Source organism: Mirounga leonina, unplaced genomic scaffold (genome assembly GCF_011800145.1).
Source record: "Mirounga leonina isolate KUSES-001 unplaced genomic scaffold, KU_Mleo_1.0 Mir_127, whole genome shotgun sequence".
Classification (NCBI taxonomy): domain Eukaryota; kingdom Metazoa; phylum Chordata; class Mammalia; order Carnivora; family Phocidae; genus Mirounga; species Mirounga leonina.
The window spans coordinates 32,977,648-32,994,831 of NW_023270316.1; the positions used below are offsets into that span (position 1 = coordinate 32,977,648).

The 17,184-nt window shown below is 40.5% G+C and overlaps 1 protein-coding gene across 2 annotated transcripts in view; it reads left to right on the plus strand.

Moving 5' to 3' along the window:
* The window catches only part of KLF12 (Kruppel like factor 12), a 430,517-nt gene that overhangs the window by 344,618 nt on the left and 68,715 nt on the right, over window positions 1-17,184 (plus strand). For both annotated transcript variants that reach the window (XM_035003236.1, XM_035003237.1), the window contains exon 6: window positions 16,614-16,676. In XM_035003236.1, coding sequence (XP_034859127.1) covers window positions 16,614-16,676 — 63 coding nt within the window. The remainder of the gene's footprint in view (window positions 1-16,613; window positions 16,677-17,184) is intronic.

The window sequence follows — 17,184 nt, forward strand, 5'->3', positions numbered from 1 at the left end:
GCCTACTTGTGAATTAATTCATGGTCAAGCTAAAAAGGTAGGGCATATACAAACCCTAATGAGACTTCACTGGCATTCCATCGTAATTCACGTTGGCAAAATAGAAATACTCTATTTTTGAAACCCTTGAACCTTTATGTTGGTCATGCTGTTACCTAAAAAAGCCATGATTTAATCCATCCATAATTTGCTTTGCATGGTACGACTGATTCAAACAGGGGAGCAGGCGTGTGTTTAGCATAATGATACATATGTGAGAAAGAGAATTTTAAGGTCCCTGCTCTTCAGTACCGCTCAGCATACAGAATACACTGAATCAGTCCAAATGACTGTCCTGTTTTGCCCTGCCCAGACGGATGACGCTTTTGTAAACACAGCCACAGTTAGGAGACCACTTGGCAAATTAGAGCGCCTGACACCAGTAAACTTTCTTAATTCCCATGCCAGCCACTTATCTGAAATGCAGTCAGCACCAAATTTGAAAATGGATGGACTCAAAAGTAAAAAGAAACCTAAAGTCACCTTGCCCAACCACTGGGTCATACTTCCAAATCAGATAATGTGTGTATAACTTTAGATAATTAGTTGGTGTAACTTTAATTTCCAAAATTCTGGTTATTCTGGGATTCATATAGAATGCAGCCTACTGTGGCTACAGTGATTTGCATACGTCTTGCTATTTGACAGGATGTTGCAAAACTCTGATTACCTTTTTTTTAAAGATTTTATTTATTTATTTGAGAGAGAGAGAGAAAGAGCAAAAGCCAGGGGAGGGGCAGAGGGAAAGGGAGAAGCAGACCCCCCTGCAGAGCAGGGAGCCAGATGTGGGGCTCCTTCCCAGGACCCTGAGATCATGACCTGAGCCAAAGGCAGCCACCGACTGAGCCACCCAGGTGCCCTCTAATTACCTTTTATTCAAAAATTAAGCTTTTACATTTCTTCATGATGAATTTCCCTAATTATGTACAAATTGGAAGCTGGCTGTTTTGAGATAGTCTTTATTGTAGTCTCTTAGCATTTAGCCTGTACCAAATACCCAGAGACGTAGAATCCTCTCACTAATTACTGCCCTTGCTGAAGAGGAAAATGAGACGCCAAGACATGGGGCCCAGAGCAGACACCATCACTACAACATGGGGACTCTAGGAAGCAAGGACAAGATCATCATGGTAGCTAAGACTTGTCTAGCACATGCTGTGCTCAAGCATTGCTCTGAATGAGAGGATGTGAGTACCCCCCACTGTAAAGATAGCAAAACTGAGGCATAAAGATGAGATCTCTACCCGTAAACCTTGCAACTAGTAAGTGGTAGAACCTAGTAGTGGTTGAACTCAGGTATCCTGGTCAAGAGTCTATACTCAACCATGCACCATGACGCCCTTCCATGCAGTCTCTATAATGCTTGAGCTCTCTAGCCTGGAAAGTCCCTCAGGGTGGAGGCAGTATTTTATGCATTTTTACCTTACTAATGCGTAGCACTGGACCTGGAAAACAATAGAAACTAAAAAGTCCTTTCAGTTAACTCTTATTTTTCAAATATTGGACTGTAATTTTATCTTTTGTATAATTAACTGAATCATAATCCTTTCTTTCTTAAATCTCCAGGACAGGAATGTAAGAATTCTATTTTAATTTTATCTTTTTTTTTTGGTCACGATATTTCTACTTTCCTGTTTGGTCATGTGCAGTTTTTAGGCCTGTACTTTGTTGTTTAGTACAAGCATGTGATTTTTTTTTTTTCTGTTCTTTTCTAGGTTGATTCTTCTTATTTTCTGCATGTATCTCAGGGACTCTGGGGAAGACTCTTCCTTTCTTTTTTTTTAAAGCAAAAACAATGCTAAATAATAAGGATATATTTGTGGCAATTTCCAGACCTAGCCTATTTTGTATAACATCTGTACTTAATCTGGGACTAGAAATTTAAGCAAACTGCTCTAATCAGATCGTGTAAATTCAGTTTCTCTTGATTATTTAATAGAGAGTATCAGGATTGGTAGATAAAATATCGGTTAATTCCATTTTATGGTCATTCATCCTTACACATTTTCTAATAATGATGATTGAGGGAAAATAGGCTCAGCAAAAATTTGGGGGAATTTCTAGAAGACAGTTTAATTTACAGTCTTCAGAAATCTTAATTTCACTTGTTGACAGTGGTGTTATATGCATTATTCTCATATTTGGCCAGCACACATGGGAAATAGGAGTATGACTAAAGCCCAATATAAAATTGTTTGGATAATATATTGTGTGGTTGTTTTTTCAAACAACCACCAATTCTCCGATCCCATGATGCCAGTGGGGTGTCTAGCCCCTCAGTTCAGTCTGACGCTAAGTGTCCCGAGTTAACACAGTCCCTTCAGGTCAGGGACTCAGTCCTTGAGCACTGGCCAACTATAAGTTTGAGGGTTCCCAGGACCCTCTCAAGTTCGGTATTTTGCTAGAAAGACTCACAGAATTTAAGAAAGTGCTACCTACTATTACCAGTTTATTATAAAGGATACAACTCAGGGACAACCAAATGACAGACACACATAGGACAAGACAGGGAAGTTTGGAGATTCCATGCCCCATCCCAGCACACCATCCTCCCAGCATGTCTGGGGGTTCACCAACTAGGTAGCTCTCCAAATCCTGTCACTCAGGAGTTTTTATGGACGTTTCATTACATAGGTGTGATTGATGAAATCGCTGGCCATTGGTGATTGAACTCAGTGTCCAGCCCCTCTGCCCAACACAGGGTGAGGCTGAAAGTTCTAACCTTCTGATCACATGCTTGGTCTCTCTGGTGACCACCCTCATGCTGAAGCTGTCTGGCGGCTCTGTTAGCATAAACTCACATGTAGTTAAAGGGGCTTGTAACAAACGCTCCTGTGATCGCTTAGAAAATTGCAAGGGTTTTAGGAGCTCTCTGCCAGGAACCTCAGGCAAAGACCAAATATATATATTTTTATTATGTCATCCGCCGAGCAGGACCCCAGGACCATGACCTGAGCCGAAGGCAGATGCCCAACCAACTGAGCCACCCAGGCTCCCTTTAGTTTCCATTTTCTTAAGAAAAAAAGAAAAAGAACAATCAAGTTACTATTTTGTCCCAACTGGTTATTCTAGCTCTTTCTCTATTTTTCATGGAAAAGCCTCTCAAACAGATGTTTCCCAGCATTCTCTGCTTTATCCTCAATCTCAAACATTAACAAGCTAGAGCCTGGCTCCATCATTTTTGTAGCTTTACCAAAAGTCCGTTCTTACGATGGTGCCTAATGGACCCACTCTAATGATTGTTTCTCAGTTCTCTCATTCCTTTTACCAAATTTGACAGGGACTGTGTTTACTTCTGATTGGGTCTTTTTCCTACTGCTTTTCCCCTTAGCTCACGGGCTTTCCTTCCAACTCCTGGATCCTTCCTTTGTCCCTGCCCCCCACACTCCCCGCCCCTGGAGCAGACACCCTCAGCCGCTTCTTTAGCTGCAGCTTTCGCTGCCATGTTTATGGAAATCAGATCCATTCGAGACATCTGCCCTCCTGAATTGCAGTCATTCGTTTGCAGCTGCCTAAAACTAAACCCAAATTTCCCTCCATTCTTGAAGCCTCTCAAAGTTTAGTATTCCCTTCACCTTCCTCTATCCAGTGTCGCTAGATTTTGCCAGTTCTTATATCTCATCTCTTCTGTTCACTCCATCCCCTTCCCTCAGGACCTCTCTGGCTTAGACTTTTGTCCCTTTACAGGTGAACATGGCCGTATACCAAGATTATCTTTTTTTTTTTTTTTTAAGATTTTTATTTATTTATTTATTTGAGAGAGAGTGAGAGAGAGAGTGCAAGAGGGGGTAGGGTTAGAGGGAGAAGCAGACTCCCCGCTGAGCAGGGAGCCCGATGTGGGACTCGATCCTGGGACTCCGGGATCATGACCTGAGCCGAAGGCAGTCGCTTAACCAACTGAGCCACCCAGGCGCCCCTACCAAGATTATCGTGACGCTAGTCTTCCTCACTTTTAGTCATTCGGCGCACCGCTCGCGATGAATTCTTATGCAACAACATTATTCCTCTGAAATGAAATCTTCTAGCAGCTTTGCACTTTTCAGAGCCAGAAATCCCCAAACATCTATCAGCCCTCAGACATTCCACCTTCTGGGCTGCACCCTTTTATGTGAACTCCTCCTTCCAGCTGCGGTGGTCGCATGCTCTACTCATCTTCCCCGCCTCTTTCTGCTTGCTCATCCTTGCTTCCTTACTGCACACCTAGCTGCTTCTCCACGCCTGCTCCGAAGCTGTGTCCTGTGAGACCCGGCCCACCTCTCCTATCATCACCTTGACGATTTTTCTCTCCTCTGCTCTCTGGAAATAGTGTTTCCATTATTTTGTTATAACTATATCTTCCATTTGGAGAACTGGAACTTACTCTTAACCATATATTGTTATTATTTAACCTCTCCAATGCTATTAGATACTCATTCAATTGGATGACAGTCTTTTTTTGAAGGTCAGAGGCCATATCTTAGATTACTTGACTCTTACCTGAATTGGTTGGCAGGTGCTGTGAACATAGTAATGCTACTTTTTAATCAGTTCTTTCCTCTTTATCATTTTTTCAGTCACAGTAGGGGGCTTCACAAACAACCAGAACAATGATGTTGTGATCGGTATCAGATTCAGAAGTAACCAAATAAGTAAACCGGCTATGCCTTGATTTGCCCAATTTATTTAGTAAAATAATAGCCAATACGTGTTTCTGCCAGAGAAACCCTGTAGCCTCTTGGGCCAGTGCTACAGGAAGCAGAGGAAGGAGAATCCTGGTGATTGACACTGGGGCTGAGGAGAGAATGGCAAATTTGAACTAACTGGGGGAGATGATGTTGATCACTTGCAGAGGGCCTAGTGCATTTTGGAAGTGCCTATATGGTGGGTGCATTGCTCTTTGTCCGATCCTATTGGTGAGCTGAGGAGTGGTACTTCATCTACTCCTTGCCAATCTCCACAGGCACCTTTAGCCTTGTGGGTATTGATTGATGTGTCTGGCAGCTCTTGACCTCAAATGCCAAATTCTGAAATGAAGTGTCTCTGCAGGAGCTAGTAGATCAGTTCCTGGCTCCTTTGCCTTAGTCATCCAAGCTTCTTGACCATCAGTTTTGGCAGTAAGAGAACATCCTCTGCAGCTGTTTACAAATCAGCCTGCTCTATGATTTGTGCTGAATCCGTCTGTTGGATACCATTGCCTTTGATTTATTTGGTGTCCACTTAGAGGAAAGCATATCAGGATTCACACACACACACAGACACAAATATGTACATGCATTTCTTTTAAGCACATTATTTAAAATAATTAAAGACAATGGTTACATGTAATTACCAGATTGGGGTCTTTCTGGCATTTGAAATTTTACTGTCAGTGAAATGTAAGCTACATTTTCTCCTTAGAGATGGCTTATCATCTTTAGAGTCTAGTTTATGTCGTTTTCATTATGCTTGTGAATGATGTAAAATTTTGTCCTACTCAAAGAAAAAAATGGTACAGCCTAGTGAGCTATAACAGCTTCTTGAGAGAATGCTAAATTGTAATAGATCCAATTTGGGGTGACAAAAAGCCCATATTACATACTTGAGCTTTGCCTCTTTTTTTAGCCTCAATGAGGTATCTCAAAATTAATGCGGCCAGAGGCAGTAAAAGCGTTTGAAGTGATTCTTCAGCTGCTTACTATTCTTTCTCGACAGAGCACACTAAATAAAAGACATTGCTAGTGTGACTAATAGAATAACTACCAATCAGTATGTCTTTCAATTCATGAAATTCCTCCAACTCAGTCCGCACTAACGACGAAATTAAAGGATTTCAGTTCACATGTTAAAGGATAGGAATCGTAATGCACCGTATGTGGAACACTGAAAAATAATACATCAGACTTATACACATGCAAAATGAAGTGGAAAATTAAAGCAATGATCAGGGTATCTCAGGTTAAAGCAGGAATTGGGGAACTGTGTCACCTGGATAAATGTCAGTTCCACAATATAAGTTGTTGCTCTCTTAGACCTTATCTAAATCCCCCCCTCCCCGGAATCTCATCATGGCATTATTTCTATTAACCTTTTAATGGGTCTTCTTTTTTTCTTATCACTCCTTTCTTTCTACCACTTTTCAACATTCCTGCTGTTAATAATTCTGTACCCAATGCATGTAAAAACCATGATATGGCAAAGTAGTAGAATTGATCGATGAGTTTGTTTGCTTAAAAAAAAAAAGGTGTATGAGAATGTATACGCACATATACTCTGTGTTTATCAATGCAAATAAATGAATGTTATCGGTCATAACTGTTGGAAAGAATGAAAAAACACATCACTAAATAAAGTAGGAAAAAGTAATTTCTAGACAATCTGTATTGCTTATATTATTATCCCAGCAAAGGAGTAGCACTTTAAAATGTTTTATTTTGAAATGATTTTTGGAGTTAAAAGTTGCAAAAATACTGTAGAGAGTTCATAGATACCTTTTACTTGGCTTCCCTATTGTTGGTATCTTATATAATCATAGTGCCATTATGCAAACCAAGAAATTCTCATTGGTCCAACACTAAACTGCATACCTCAGGTGAATCTCAGCAGTCTCGTCACCCTAGTCTTGCACAAATTGCCCCAGAGGTGAGGACGTGATGGACACGTCTGCGTTGGCATCCTGGCCTGGGATGGGTTCTGTGTGCACACAGGGCTGGACACAGGCCGATGCAGATCGAAAGAACCCATCTCCTGGGAGGGTGAAAGCTTCTTTTGGATGACACCCGGGCCACATCACTTTTCACTGACCATCCCTTCCACTTTGTACTTTACCTGTAATATATATTAAAGATAAATAGAATCAATATTAAATTACATATTAAATTATTATATATATTTACTTATTCATTTTTCCAGATAGTGCAAGAACAAATCTTAGAAAAATAAAAAGGCTGTTATTATAATATCCCATTATCTCCTTTTATTTACAGAGCAATATTTAATATATGCCTTTGTACCAGATGTAGGACCTGGTCCTGGCGTATAGTGGAGAACTAAGGAGAAGTAGTTCCTGCTTTTCATCAAATAATCACTTCTTTTTTTTAAGATTTTATTTATTTGAGAGAGAGGCAAGGATAGCAACAGAGATAGTGAGAGAGAGCACGAGCAGGGAGGAGAGGGAGAGGTAGGCTCCCCACTGAGCAGGGAGCCCGATGCGGGGCACCATCCCAGGACCCCAGGATCATGACCTGAGCCAAAGGCAGACGCTTAACCGCCGGAACCACCCAGGCGCCCCAGGGAGAGAGAGTCTTAAGCAGACTCCCCACTGAGCACGGAGCCCCCGGACACTGGGCTCAGTCTCACAACGCTGAGATCACAACCTGATCCGAAATCAAGAGTTGGATGCCCAACCGACTGCACCACCAAAGTGCTCCATCAAATAATCACTTACATATACAAGTGTGTATAAGCCTGATACGAACTGTGAAGGACTAATGGAAAGAATAATGGGAGTCTGTAACATAGAGACATGGTCCAGTTTGGTCAGTCAGGGAAAGCAAAGTGGTATTTGAGCTGAGAGCTGAGAACAAGGAAGAGTTACAGAGGTGAAGGGGCGGTGTTGGAGGTTTTGTATAAAAGGAACAACACAGAGATGCCTGGCCGGCTCAGTCAGAAGGGCATGTCACTCTTGATCTCGGGGTCATGAGTTCGAACCCCACATTGGGTGTAGAGATGACTTAAATAAAACTCTAAAAAATAAAAGGAACCACACATGCAGAGACACGGATCTGAGAGAGAGAAACTGAAAGGAGGCAGGGTAACTGGATCACAGAGAGGGGGGTGTGAGGAAGGGCGTTACTGTGGGAAAGTGAAGCTGGAGAAGTGAGCAGGGGCCACATCATTGGCATCTAGGCCAAGTTGAGATTTAGGTCTATATCAAGAGCAATGAAAAGCCACTAAAGGGATAGTGGAGTGAGAAGAACAGATTTGCTTTTTAAATATATCTACTGTGGCTCTAGTGCAGAAAATGGATTGGGAGAGAAGATTTTGGGAGTGGTGCTGCTAAGAGACAGGTATGAGTTAAAATAGGTGAGTGGCTGTGGAAATGAAAAGTGGATAGAATGGAGACAATGTAGTGGACAGGCCTGAGAATGGGCTGGATATGGGGAGAGAAGTTCAGTCAAGGATGACTCTGTTTTGTGGGTTGCTTGATGGAATTGATGTTGGGGCCATTTACTTACTGCCCAAGGCAACACTGAAGGAAAAACTGATTATTTTTGGCTTTTCTGACATCAAGGGAAGGGTAGAAGAGATCATATCTTACCTCTCTTAATACAGGTTATGAGATCTTATGAGCCTAAACTGAGTCATGAAACTCCCAATTTCCTATCAATAAGTGGAGATCTCTGGCATTCCCTGAATGAGTAGGAAGAGAGGTTTAAAGTCATGCAAGAAAGGGGCGCCTGGGTGGCTCAGTCCGACTCTTGATTTTGGCTCAGGTCATGATATCAGGGTTGTGAGATGGAGCCCTGCATCAGGCTCTGTGCTTAGCAGAGGCTGCTTCTGTCCTTTCCCCTTTCCCTTTCCCTCTGCCTTGTTGTCTCTCTCTCTCTCTCAAATTATAAATATTTTTTAAAAATAATAATAATAATAAAGTCATACAAGAAGTCATGCATGGTGTCCAGGCCTTAGCCTGCTGCTTTTCTCACTTAAATTGTGCCTCCATGAAATTCAATGCTCATCAACCATTTATCTGGTAAGGATGCTCACATCTCCAGCTCTCTTCTTAAAATGCTCTGTTGAACCCCAGATCTGTATAAGCAATGGACAGAAACTTAGTGTATTTTTTTAATCCCCACACATAATCTTTATTCCTTACATTGGCTCCTCTGATCACCCAATTCACAGCTCTAGGTGTTAGCCAAAACTTGTTTCCTTATTCTGCCTTGCCTCCCCACGTCTTGCACATATTTACACCAAGTCCCAGGGGTAACACCTAATTTATTATGTATCTGTCTTCCTCTTACTCCTTCTCCATTCCCACTCCACTATGCCCACTGCTGCCATCTTTGATCCTGCTTTAGCAACATTTTTACAGTAGGCCTCCAGTGGTTCTTCCTGTGGAATGATGCATTCTCTTCAGGCCACTCTCTACCCTGCTGCCTTTTCTAGTACACAAATCTGATGGTGTCAGTTCTAACTTTAAAAGCCTTTGGGCATTGCCCTTTAACTCTTTGAGTTAACTGCTTAGCACAATACATGAGATCTTCCCTCATCAAGACCCTGTTAGTACATAATCTCCTACCCATCCAGACCTGCCAAATGCTTTACTCTAGTCACCCAGAACAATTTGTAGTTTTGCTCTTGGCCATCTCCACCCCTCAGCGCCTCTCCATATTGTCCTAGGGAAACTTCCGGGCCTACTCTGAAGCTTAATTAATTCAGATGCCCCTTTTATCCGCTCCCATGGCCATTTATCACATTGCACATGATGACCATTTATTGTCCAAACTCGTGGTTGTACTGTAGGCTCCCTGAAGTCAAATCATGTTTGTAAGGATGTAATATTCCCTCATCCAACACAGTTCACAGGACTGAAGAGCCTAGAATGGTGTCTGACACCATAGATGTCCAATTAATATTCAAATTAATGCATAATAGTAGGTACACAATAAATGTTGGTTAAATTAAAGATATGAGTGATGCATATATGGCTCTGAGCAGTAGAGGAAAGATTGATATTATTGTTCCCCAGCTGACTGCCCCAATTATTAACTCCTTAGTCCCACGTTTATTTGCTAATAATCATTATATACTGAGCTCTGAGGATGCAGTGATGACAGACATGGCCATTGCCATCCATCCTAGAAGTTATAGTCTAGGAGGGAAACAGGTCTAATCGGGCAGAATTATTTATTGAGTGCCTGCTTTGTGGCAGGTAGTAGAGATAGGACAGTGAGCAAAAGAGAAGAGCTCCCTTGTCCCCCTTGAAGTATACTGTCTATTTGGAGAGACGGACAAAATAAACTAAACATACAAACAAATGTCACCTTCAGTTATCGTGTGCTAAGCACATATGCTGTGAGAACTGGGAGCAAGTTGACCTACACCTTGAGATGGCTTTTTAGAGTTGAACATCTGCTAACCAGGTAACAAGAAAGGCAGAGAATCTTCGGTGTCACTGACACAGAGAAAGTTGGAGATGTTGAGAGATGAGGCTGGGATTAATTAATATGATGTAATTGTGCAAGCCGAATGGTCTTTTTCTAGAATCCCTCATTCTGTTGATGTATAGCAGAAATATATGTTGTTCCACTCAAAACACTAAATTTTTAACAAAATTTACACTGTTATAGTACATAGTGGAAAAATTTATCACGTTAATTCAATATGATGTTTAAGGTTAGGCCACTCTTCTAAAAATAACATCAGTGGCTTTTCAGGAGAGAGAGAGACTACAGTCTAATGAGAAGGAAAAAAAGAACTTTTAAACAATAGATGGCATTCCTAATGGTCATCTAATCACTAGCTTAATAAAAGCTGAGAATAACTAGGGCTCACTTCAATTTAAATGCTGGAGTCACACATTTGTATTTGGTCAAGTGTAGTGTATATATTTTACAATAAAAAACATCCAAACTAACATGAGTAATTGTGATAACTTGTATTCAGTACAACTATGTGTAAGAAGGAAGCAATACCAAGAATTACTTTAAAATTATCTTTCATGTGATTGTGCATAGGAAAATTCTGATATTTACAAACAATTGTGGAATTACTTCTAGATTAATCTGTTCTTCCATAAATGTAGTAAACTGAGGTGTTAAAGTGTGTATTATGTTGAATAATTGGAACAATTTATGGATGAAAATATGGGCTAATAATTTTATTATATAATAGGAAAAAAGGACTGAGAAATAGAAAATATTTGTACATTATAACTTCTTATGATCTTGATAATGAAAATCTGTAATCATGCTAGATGAGTAATTACCTACAATAAATATTTTATTGGCCTGTGAAATTATAGTTTATTCTGATTTTTCTCAGTATTAAGCAGACTTTCTAACATATGAGCATGAAGGGACTGAAGTATTATTCCAACATTGCTACTAGGTGAATGATGCTGCCATTTTTATGTCTGGGAAGATATGGAAAGAAACACTTTAAAAAAAAAAATTTTTTTTTTGAAAAAGATAAGATTGCAAAACCCAAGCCTAGTATTCAGAGAAGATCTAGAGATCAGGCTGGAGATAGAAATCTGAGAGTTATTATAATATGGATGGCACATAAGGCCCATAGAAGGGACAGTATCCCTCCTATGGTGATCCCCAGGCGACACCAACATTTATGGTTCAAAAGAATGAGAAAAGGAGGTTCACGCAAGGGAAAAAAAAATAAGAGGAGGAAAGGCAGAAGAATGTCCCTGATGCTGAGCAAAGAAGCCTTTCAGGATGAAGTGATCAGTTTCGACAGTTGCTACTGAAAGTTTGAGAAGATGAGGACTGAGAATTAACCATTAGATTTGAAAACATGGAAGCCATTGATGACCATGATGAAGATGGTTTCATCTTTGAAGTTAGATTAAATTGGGTTCTAGAAAAAATGGGAAGCGAGGAAGTAGATGTAGCTAGAATTAATTATACCATCTAACCTTACATGTGTTGTATATTATGTATTTAAATAGCAGCACTAATAGATTTTCATAAGCAGTTAAAGAGTGATCAGTAGCTATATTGCTATGACTTTCTCTTGAGTACCCGCATGCTTAATATTTTGTCCTGTGCCAATTTTAGGTCAGGAAAACTAGTACTTTCACTTTGCATTTACTTAAACTATAAGATATGCAATTGGCCTTAAATAAATGCAGAATCTCTCATTGAAGCCCCTGGTGCTAATTCACTTCAGTGCATTCTTTAGGGTAGTGTGGGGAGAATATGTATGAGTTCATAGGATTGGATGATAATGTAGAATAGGACAAGTCAGACATAACTGTGTTCAAGTTCCAATTTTGCTGTTCACTAGCTGTGTCACCCTGGCAAGTTACTTAACTCTTCTAAGTCTGTTTTCTCAAAGAAATGTGGACAGTAAGGCTATGAGGATAAAATAAGGTAATGTGTCTGATGTACTTAGTGTAGTGTCTGGCACACAGGGGTAGTTACTGGAGTGATTTTGTATTGGTGTGATTACTGACTTGTTCTCGAATGGGATGTAACTGAAATATTATGCAATTTAGCAAACAGAAGATAGATCTTCTAATAAAGAACAGAAAAATTTGATGCCAGAGAGTAAGCCATATCTTAGAAACCACGTGGTCAGTTCTTATTACTCTGTATGTGTTCATCTCTCTTTGTTCCTTCCTTGCCTTTAGTGAAGTCATATAAGCATGGTAGTTAAGACTGCAGGTCTGTAAAGCCCATTTGTTTTCTCAATTCCCTGGAGTTAGTTGGATATTCCAGGTTCATCTTCCCATCCTTTCCAATCCAGTCAACACTGCTAGTGATAATAGCCAACATGTATTGACTGCTTCCTGGGTCCCAAGCACTGTTCTAAACACTTGACAACTGTTACCTCATTTAAATCTCACAGCCCTGGCAGGTGGCTGCCATTACGGCCTCCATTTGTACAGATGAGAAAATTGAAGCCCAGAGAGGTTAGGTGACTTGCCCTAAGATGACATGACTCTCTTGGTTAAATGGTGGAGCTGGAATTCAATCCCAGGCAGGCTGGTTCCACAGTTTGTACTCTTAACCACATCTTCCTAACTTCATTTGGGGCTGGAAGATTTGATTTAAGTTGGCATAGCTTTTCCGTGGTGGGGATAGTAAGAAAGTAGATGGTATCCTTCCCCAGCAGTCCATTAGTAACCAGTAATTTGTGTTGAGTATTGGCTTTTGTCTCCTACCTCCAGCCACCAGCCATTCAGGAAGGTCCATAAAACCATTGGGAAGAACCGGGCGATTTTATCCTCTTGATTTACAGTAAATGTTAGTTGTTAAAATACAAGATTTGAGGGTCAGGTTCTTTGGAGCTTATATCCAAAGAAGAAAGAACCATTTTTGTATTAAGATATTTTAAAAGTTCTCACATGCTAAGCAGGGAGGCTGAATTAAGCCCTGTGTTGGGCACAGTTCTAAACACGCCGTGTGTCTTCGATGAGTAAGTGCATGTCGGTAGAACAGCTGGTATCCCTGGCCTTACTGATAGGGCTTCCCTTTGCCCACGTAATGTACATCCCCAGATGTGAGCATTTCCATCGGACACTAACTGTCAGTCTCAGAAGAGCACATTGTAGGGTTCAGTGTGTGTTGCACAACAATCCAAATCGCTCTTTTCTTTCGCGTGGTGATTTTTTTTTTCTTTCCATATCCAGCGGTTAGTACTAAGGCCTGAAACCCTTAGTTACAGAACAAAGTGGCTTAGCAGTAATCGAGCCTGTGTGAGACTAAGAGAAGAATAATGAACATTCCCTGCAAGCTTCCTGCCTAGATGCAGGTGCAGGAATCAGGAGGTCATGAATAATGCATGACATGCAGATTAGGTGGTGGTTTCTCCTACTGGGGTTTTGACTTTGCTACCTGCCTGGCTGCTATACGTGTAAAGAAAGGAGGCAATGGCCAGAAGCGCCACAGTGTAGCCTGAGCTCACAAAAACACCTCATAGCCTTTTGAAGAAATAAAATTTGGGGAGGAGCTGAAATGCGAACCCTTATGTCTCCTTTATCACATGAAGTATGTATGCTCCGGGTTATCAATTTACCCCCTTTCAGAAGGGGGAAAAAAGCTTTCTTATTTTACCATTTTAATTTAAGAAACCTTGTTTATCTCCACACAGTCATGGAATTCTTTGTAGACTGTTAAAACATTATAGGAATTGCCTACGTATGGTATTTGATCTATGGATCAATGAAATTTTGTTAAAAGATACAGTTACCTAGAGGATATTGTAATTATAAGTTAAACAGGCCCATTTTTCTCCACTGATATATGGAATGAGAAGCATCAGTAAGAGAATACTTCCATCATCAAACATCACCTGGTGGGATTATGATGAATGGAAATATGAAGGTTAAGGAGGAAGAAATACAGGACCTAAACATTTAAAGGATGTGGAGTGAATTAACTTCATTTAGGTAGTAGGACTCTGATAGCCTAGAGAGGCTGTAGGGAAGGTTAAGAGGACTTCCTGTATTGTCCCTTGGGTCAGGGGGATTTAAGTGGGGAGATGTTTTTTGGCTCATAATTCCATTTTGTTGATTATATTTCAAGCAGACAGACTGAAACAAGAAGAAAAGAGAAGAAAAAATGAGCCGTGCTACCTTTTGTATAATTCTTCTGCGTTTCTACTGCATGTTTTTTTCCTCTCTCCCCAATTTAGGGTGCCGGAATATGAGCTGGCTTTCATTTCTAGCTGAGTCTGTCGTTTCCGCTAGGCCCCAGTTTGGCCAGATGCCAAGACCAACAGGTGATCCTTGTAGCTGCAAAACAGCAGGAAGTGGGCCGTGCTTGAATGAGACAGTTCACCAGAGGGGCTGTCTGGCCTCTCTCCATCTTTCTGCATAATTAACATCCCCTCCCCCATGCAGAGCAGAAAATCTGTGCTGAGCAGCTCAGCTGCAGCAGCCATTGAGAAGCGCTGTGAGGAAAAGAATGTTAATAAGGGATGTTGGAAGAAATAAGCCTTCCCAGTGCAAAGTGCAGTCTGGCTCTGGATTTACAGAAAGTTTGCATTTAGCCCTTCTGCAGAGCTGGAACGGTATTATCTGTTTTGAAATGATTTTCACTTGCTAAACAACTATGGACAGCTGGGTTCTAGTGAATGTTGGAGCTGTTGGTTCTGACAAGGCTCAAAGACTCATTTAAAATTTCTGTTTTCGGGGCGCCTGGGTGGCTCAGTCGTTAAGCATCTGCCTTCGGCTCAGGTCATGATCCCGGGGTCCTGGGATCGAGCCCCGCATCGGGCTCCCTGCTCTGTGGGAAGCCTGTTTCTCCCTCTCCCACTCCCTCTGCTTGTGTTCCCTCTTTCGCTGTGTCTCTGTCAAATAAATAAATAAAATCTTTTAAAAAAATAAATAAAAATAAAAAATAAAATTTCTGTTTTCTTTCCTGTAAATGAGAGAGATGTGTGGGACATAACAATACCAACCACAAGCTGAAAGACTGCCTAGATCTCACAAATTACAGTAAAGATAGAAAAAAGCAGGAAGTTGGCCATAAGGAAGCAGGAAGTAGGGCATATTGTCTTGCCAGTTAGTGACCCACAAAGGGGTGGAGGTTCAGCAGCTAGCTCCTGATTGGAAGATATCAGCAGTTCTTGGAAATATAAGCTGTTCCAGTGGATGATTCTAACCCTGGAAACTTGTAAGACAATGTAGTTTTTACTTCTCCATTATTTAGCTAAACTTTTGAATTGACTGCCTTCCTCAAAGCCCAGCTGCAGAGCATCACATCTAGAAAGCTTTTCTCCTAGAAATAACTGTTCATCTTCCTTCCTCTCCCAGTCTCAGATTCTGTTCCTGGACATTTGGATGAAGTTATTGTGGTGGAAGAAAAACAAAACAAACCCTTTTCTTTTATCTTCTCAGGTTCAGTGTCTGGGGGCCTGCATGTTAAACTGACAAAAGATTAAATAAATAAACAAACAAATTGACAAAAGACAGATTAGCAAGAGGGGGAAGAAAAACCCATTTATTACACATGCAACATGCATACTTGCAGGAATGCTCAGTGATGAGTAACTCAAAGGGGTGGTTAAAAATGTGGATCCTATATAACATTTTAACAAAGAGTGATAAATTGTGGAGGAGTGACTAGTCAAAAGGGGGGTTTGAGCTTCTAGGAGGGTGAATTGTAGGAAGGGACGGGGGAATCTAATGGTAAATAAGGGTTATTTATGCAGACTCATCTCAGTACCATGTCTGAGTAAAGAGTTGTATGTTGTGCTCTTCTTCCTGGTATTGGACGTGGGGGGAGGAGGACACCTTTACAAAGGAAAATTTCCTTTACAAAAGGGAAATTCATGTCCTGGTTTTTAGGCATATAAAGGGAAAGTAGAGAGCTCCTCCTACAGCTGCCATTTCCTACTTGCTTTCAACTCAAAATAATCCTGAGGCCAAAGTAGCATATTCTGGGGTGGCATATCCTGATCTCTTTCATTATCTTTTTAGGGTTTGTAATCCAGTAGTTGACTCGGGCAGTATGCACTTACTGTCTCTTTGTATCCCTGGTGGGAAGAGGTAGCAGAAGGGACTCATCGTAGGCAAACACCATAACTTTTACATTACTTTTACCCACTTCTAAATCTGGCAAGGATCAGCTAGTCAGTAACTTTTTGTTGGACTGAATGAATCTGTCATTTGATTAACACTGGGGGTCAGGCTTTTGGGGATCCTCACAGTGAACGTGTGACAAGCCATTGTTACGTTAAAAGTGGTACAAAAGGAAAAGGACAGCAGGTTTGCATGCATAGGAATTTAACTGTATTCATTTACTAAGAGGTGATTAAATTCTGGGGCGTTCTATATTAAGCATACCTACAAGAGATCATTTATAAACCAGCTCTTTTTTTTGTTCTTAATTTCATTTGTAATCGGGAATGTGCTTTTTTTTCTCCTCCACCTACAGGGTACATCCGTCCCCAGTATCAAGGGTCCGGGGAAATCGAATGAATAATCAGAAGTTTGCTTGGTGAGTATATAGTCTAAGCTATAAAAATTTGTAAGTCTTATGGGAAGTTTTAATTGGGTAATGTTAAAACAGAAGAGAATTATTTCTGCTTCTCTGTAGAGAATACATTTCGACTAACCAAATTACATAGTCTCCCTTTCCTTTGGAAAGTTCTAAATAGAAGCAATAAAGTTCCTTCTCAGCTAAAGCCCTTCATTCACCAAAAACTGAGGCAACATTTTTCCCCTAACAGATATGGCATATTTTCTAGGATTATCCACTGTTATATTTTTAAAGAATGTTTCTTTTTTTTTTTGAAGCTATTACAAATTTTTTAGTGAGATTTAGGCAACAACTCAGATTTTTCTCAGGTATCAACTTCTACTTCTCATATTTTCATATTAAATTAAGCTATTATTAATTTTGATGATTACTATTTGGATGATTTTTCCTTATCTTAGCCATAAATATCTAGGAATTTCCTTTCTTTCTTTCTTTCTTTCTTTCTTTCTTTCTTTCTTTCTTTCTT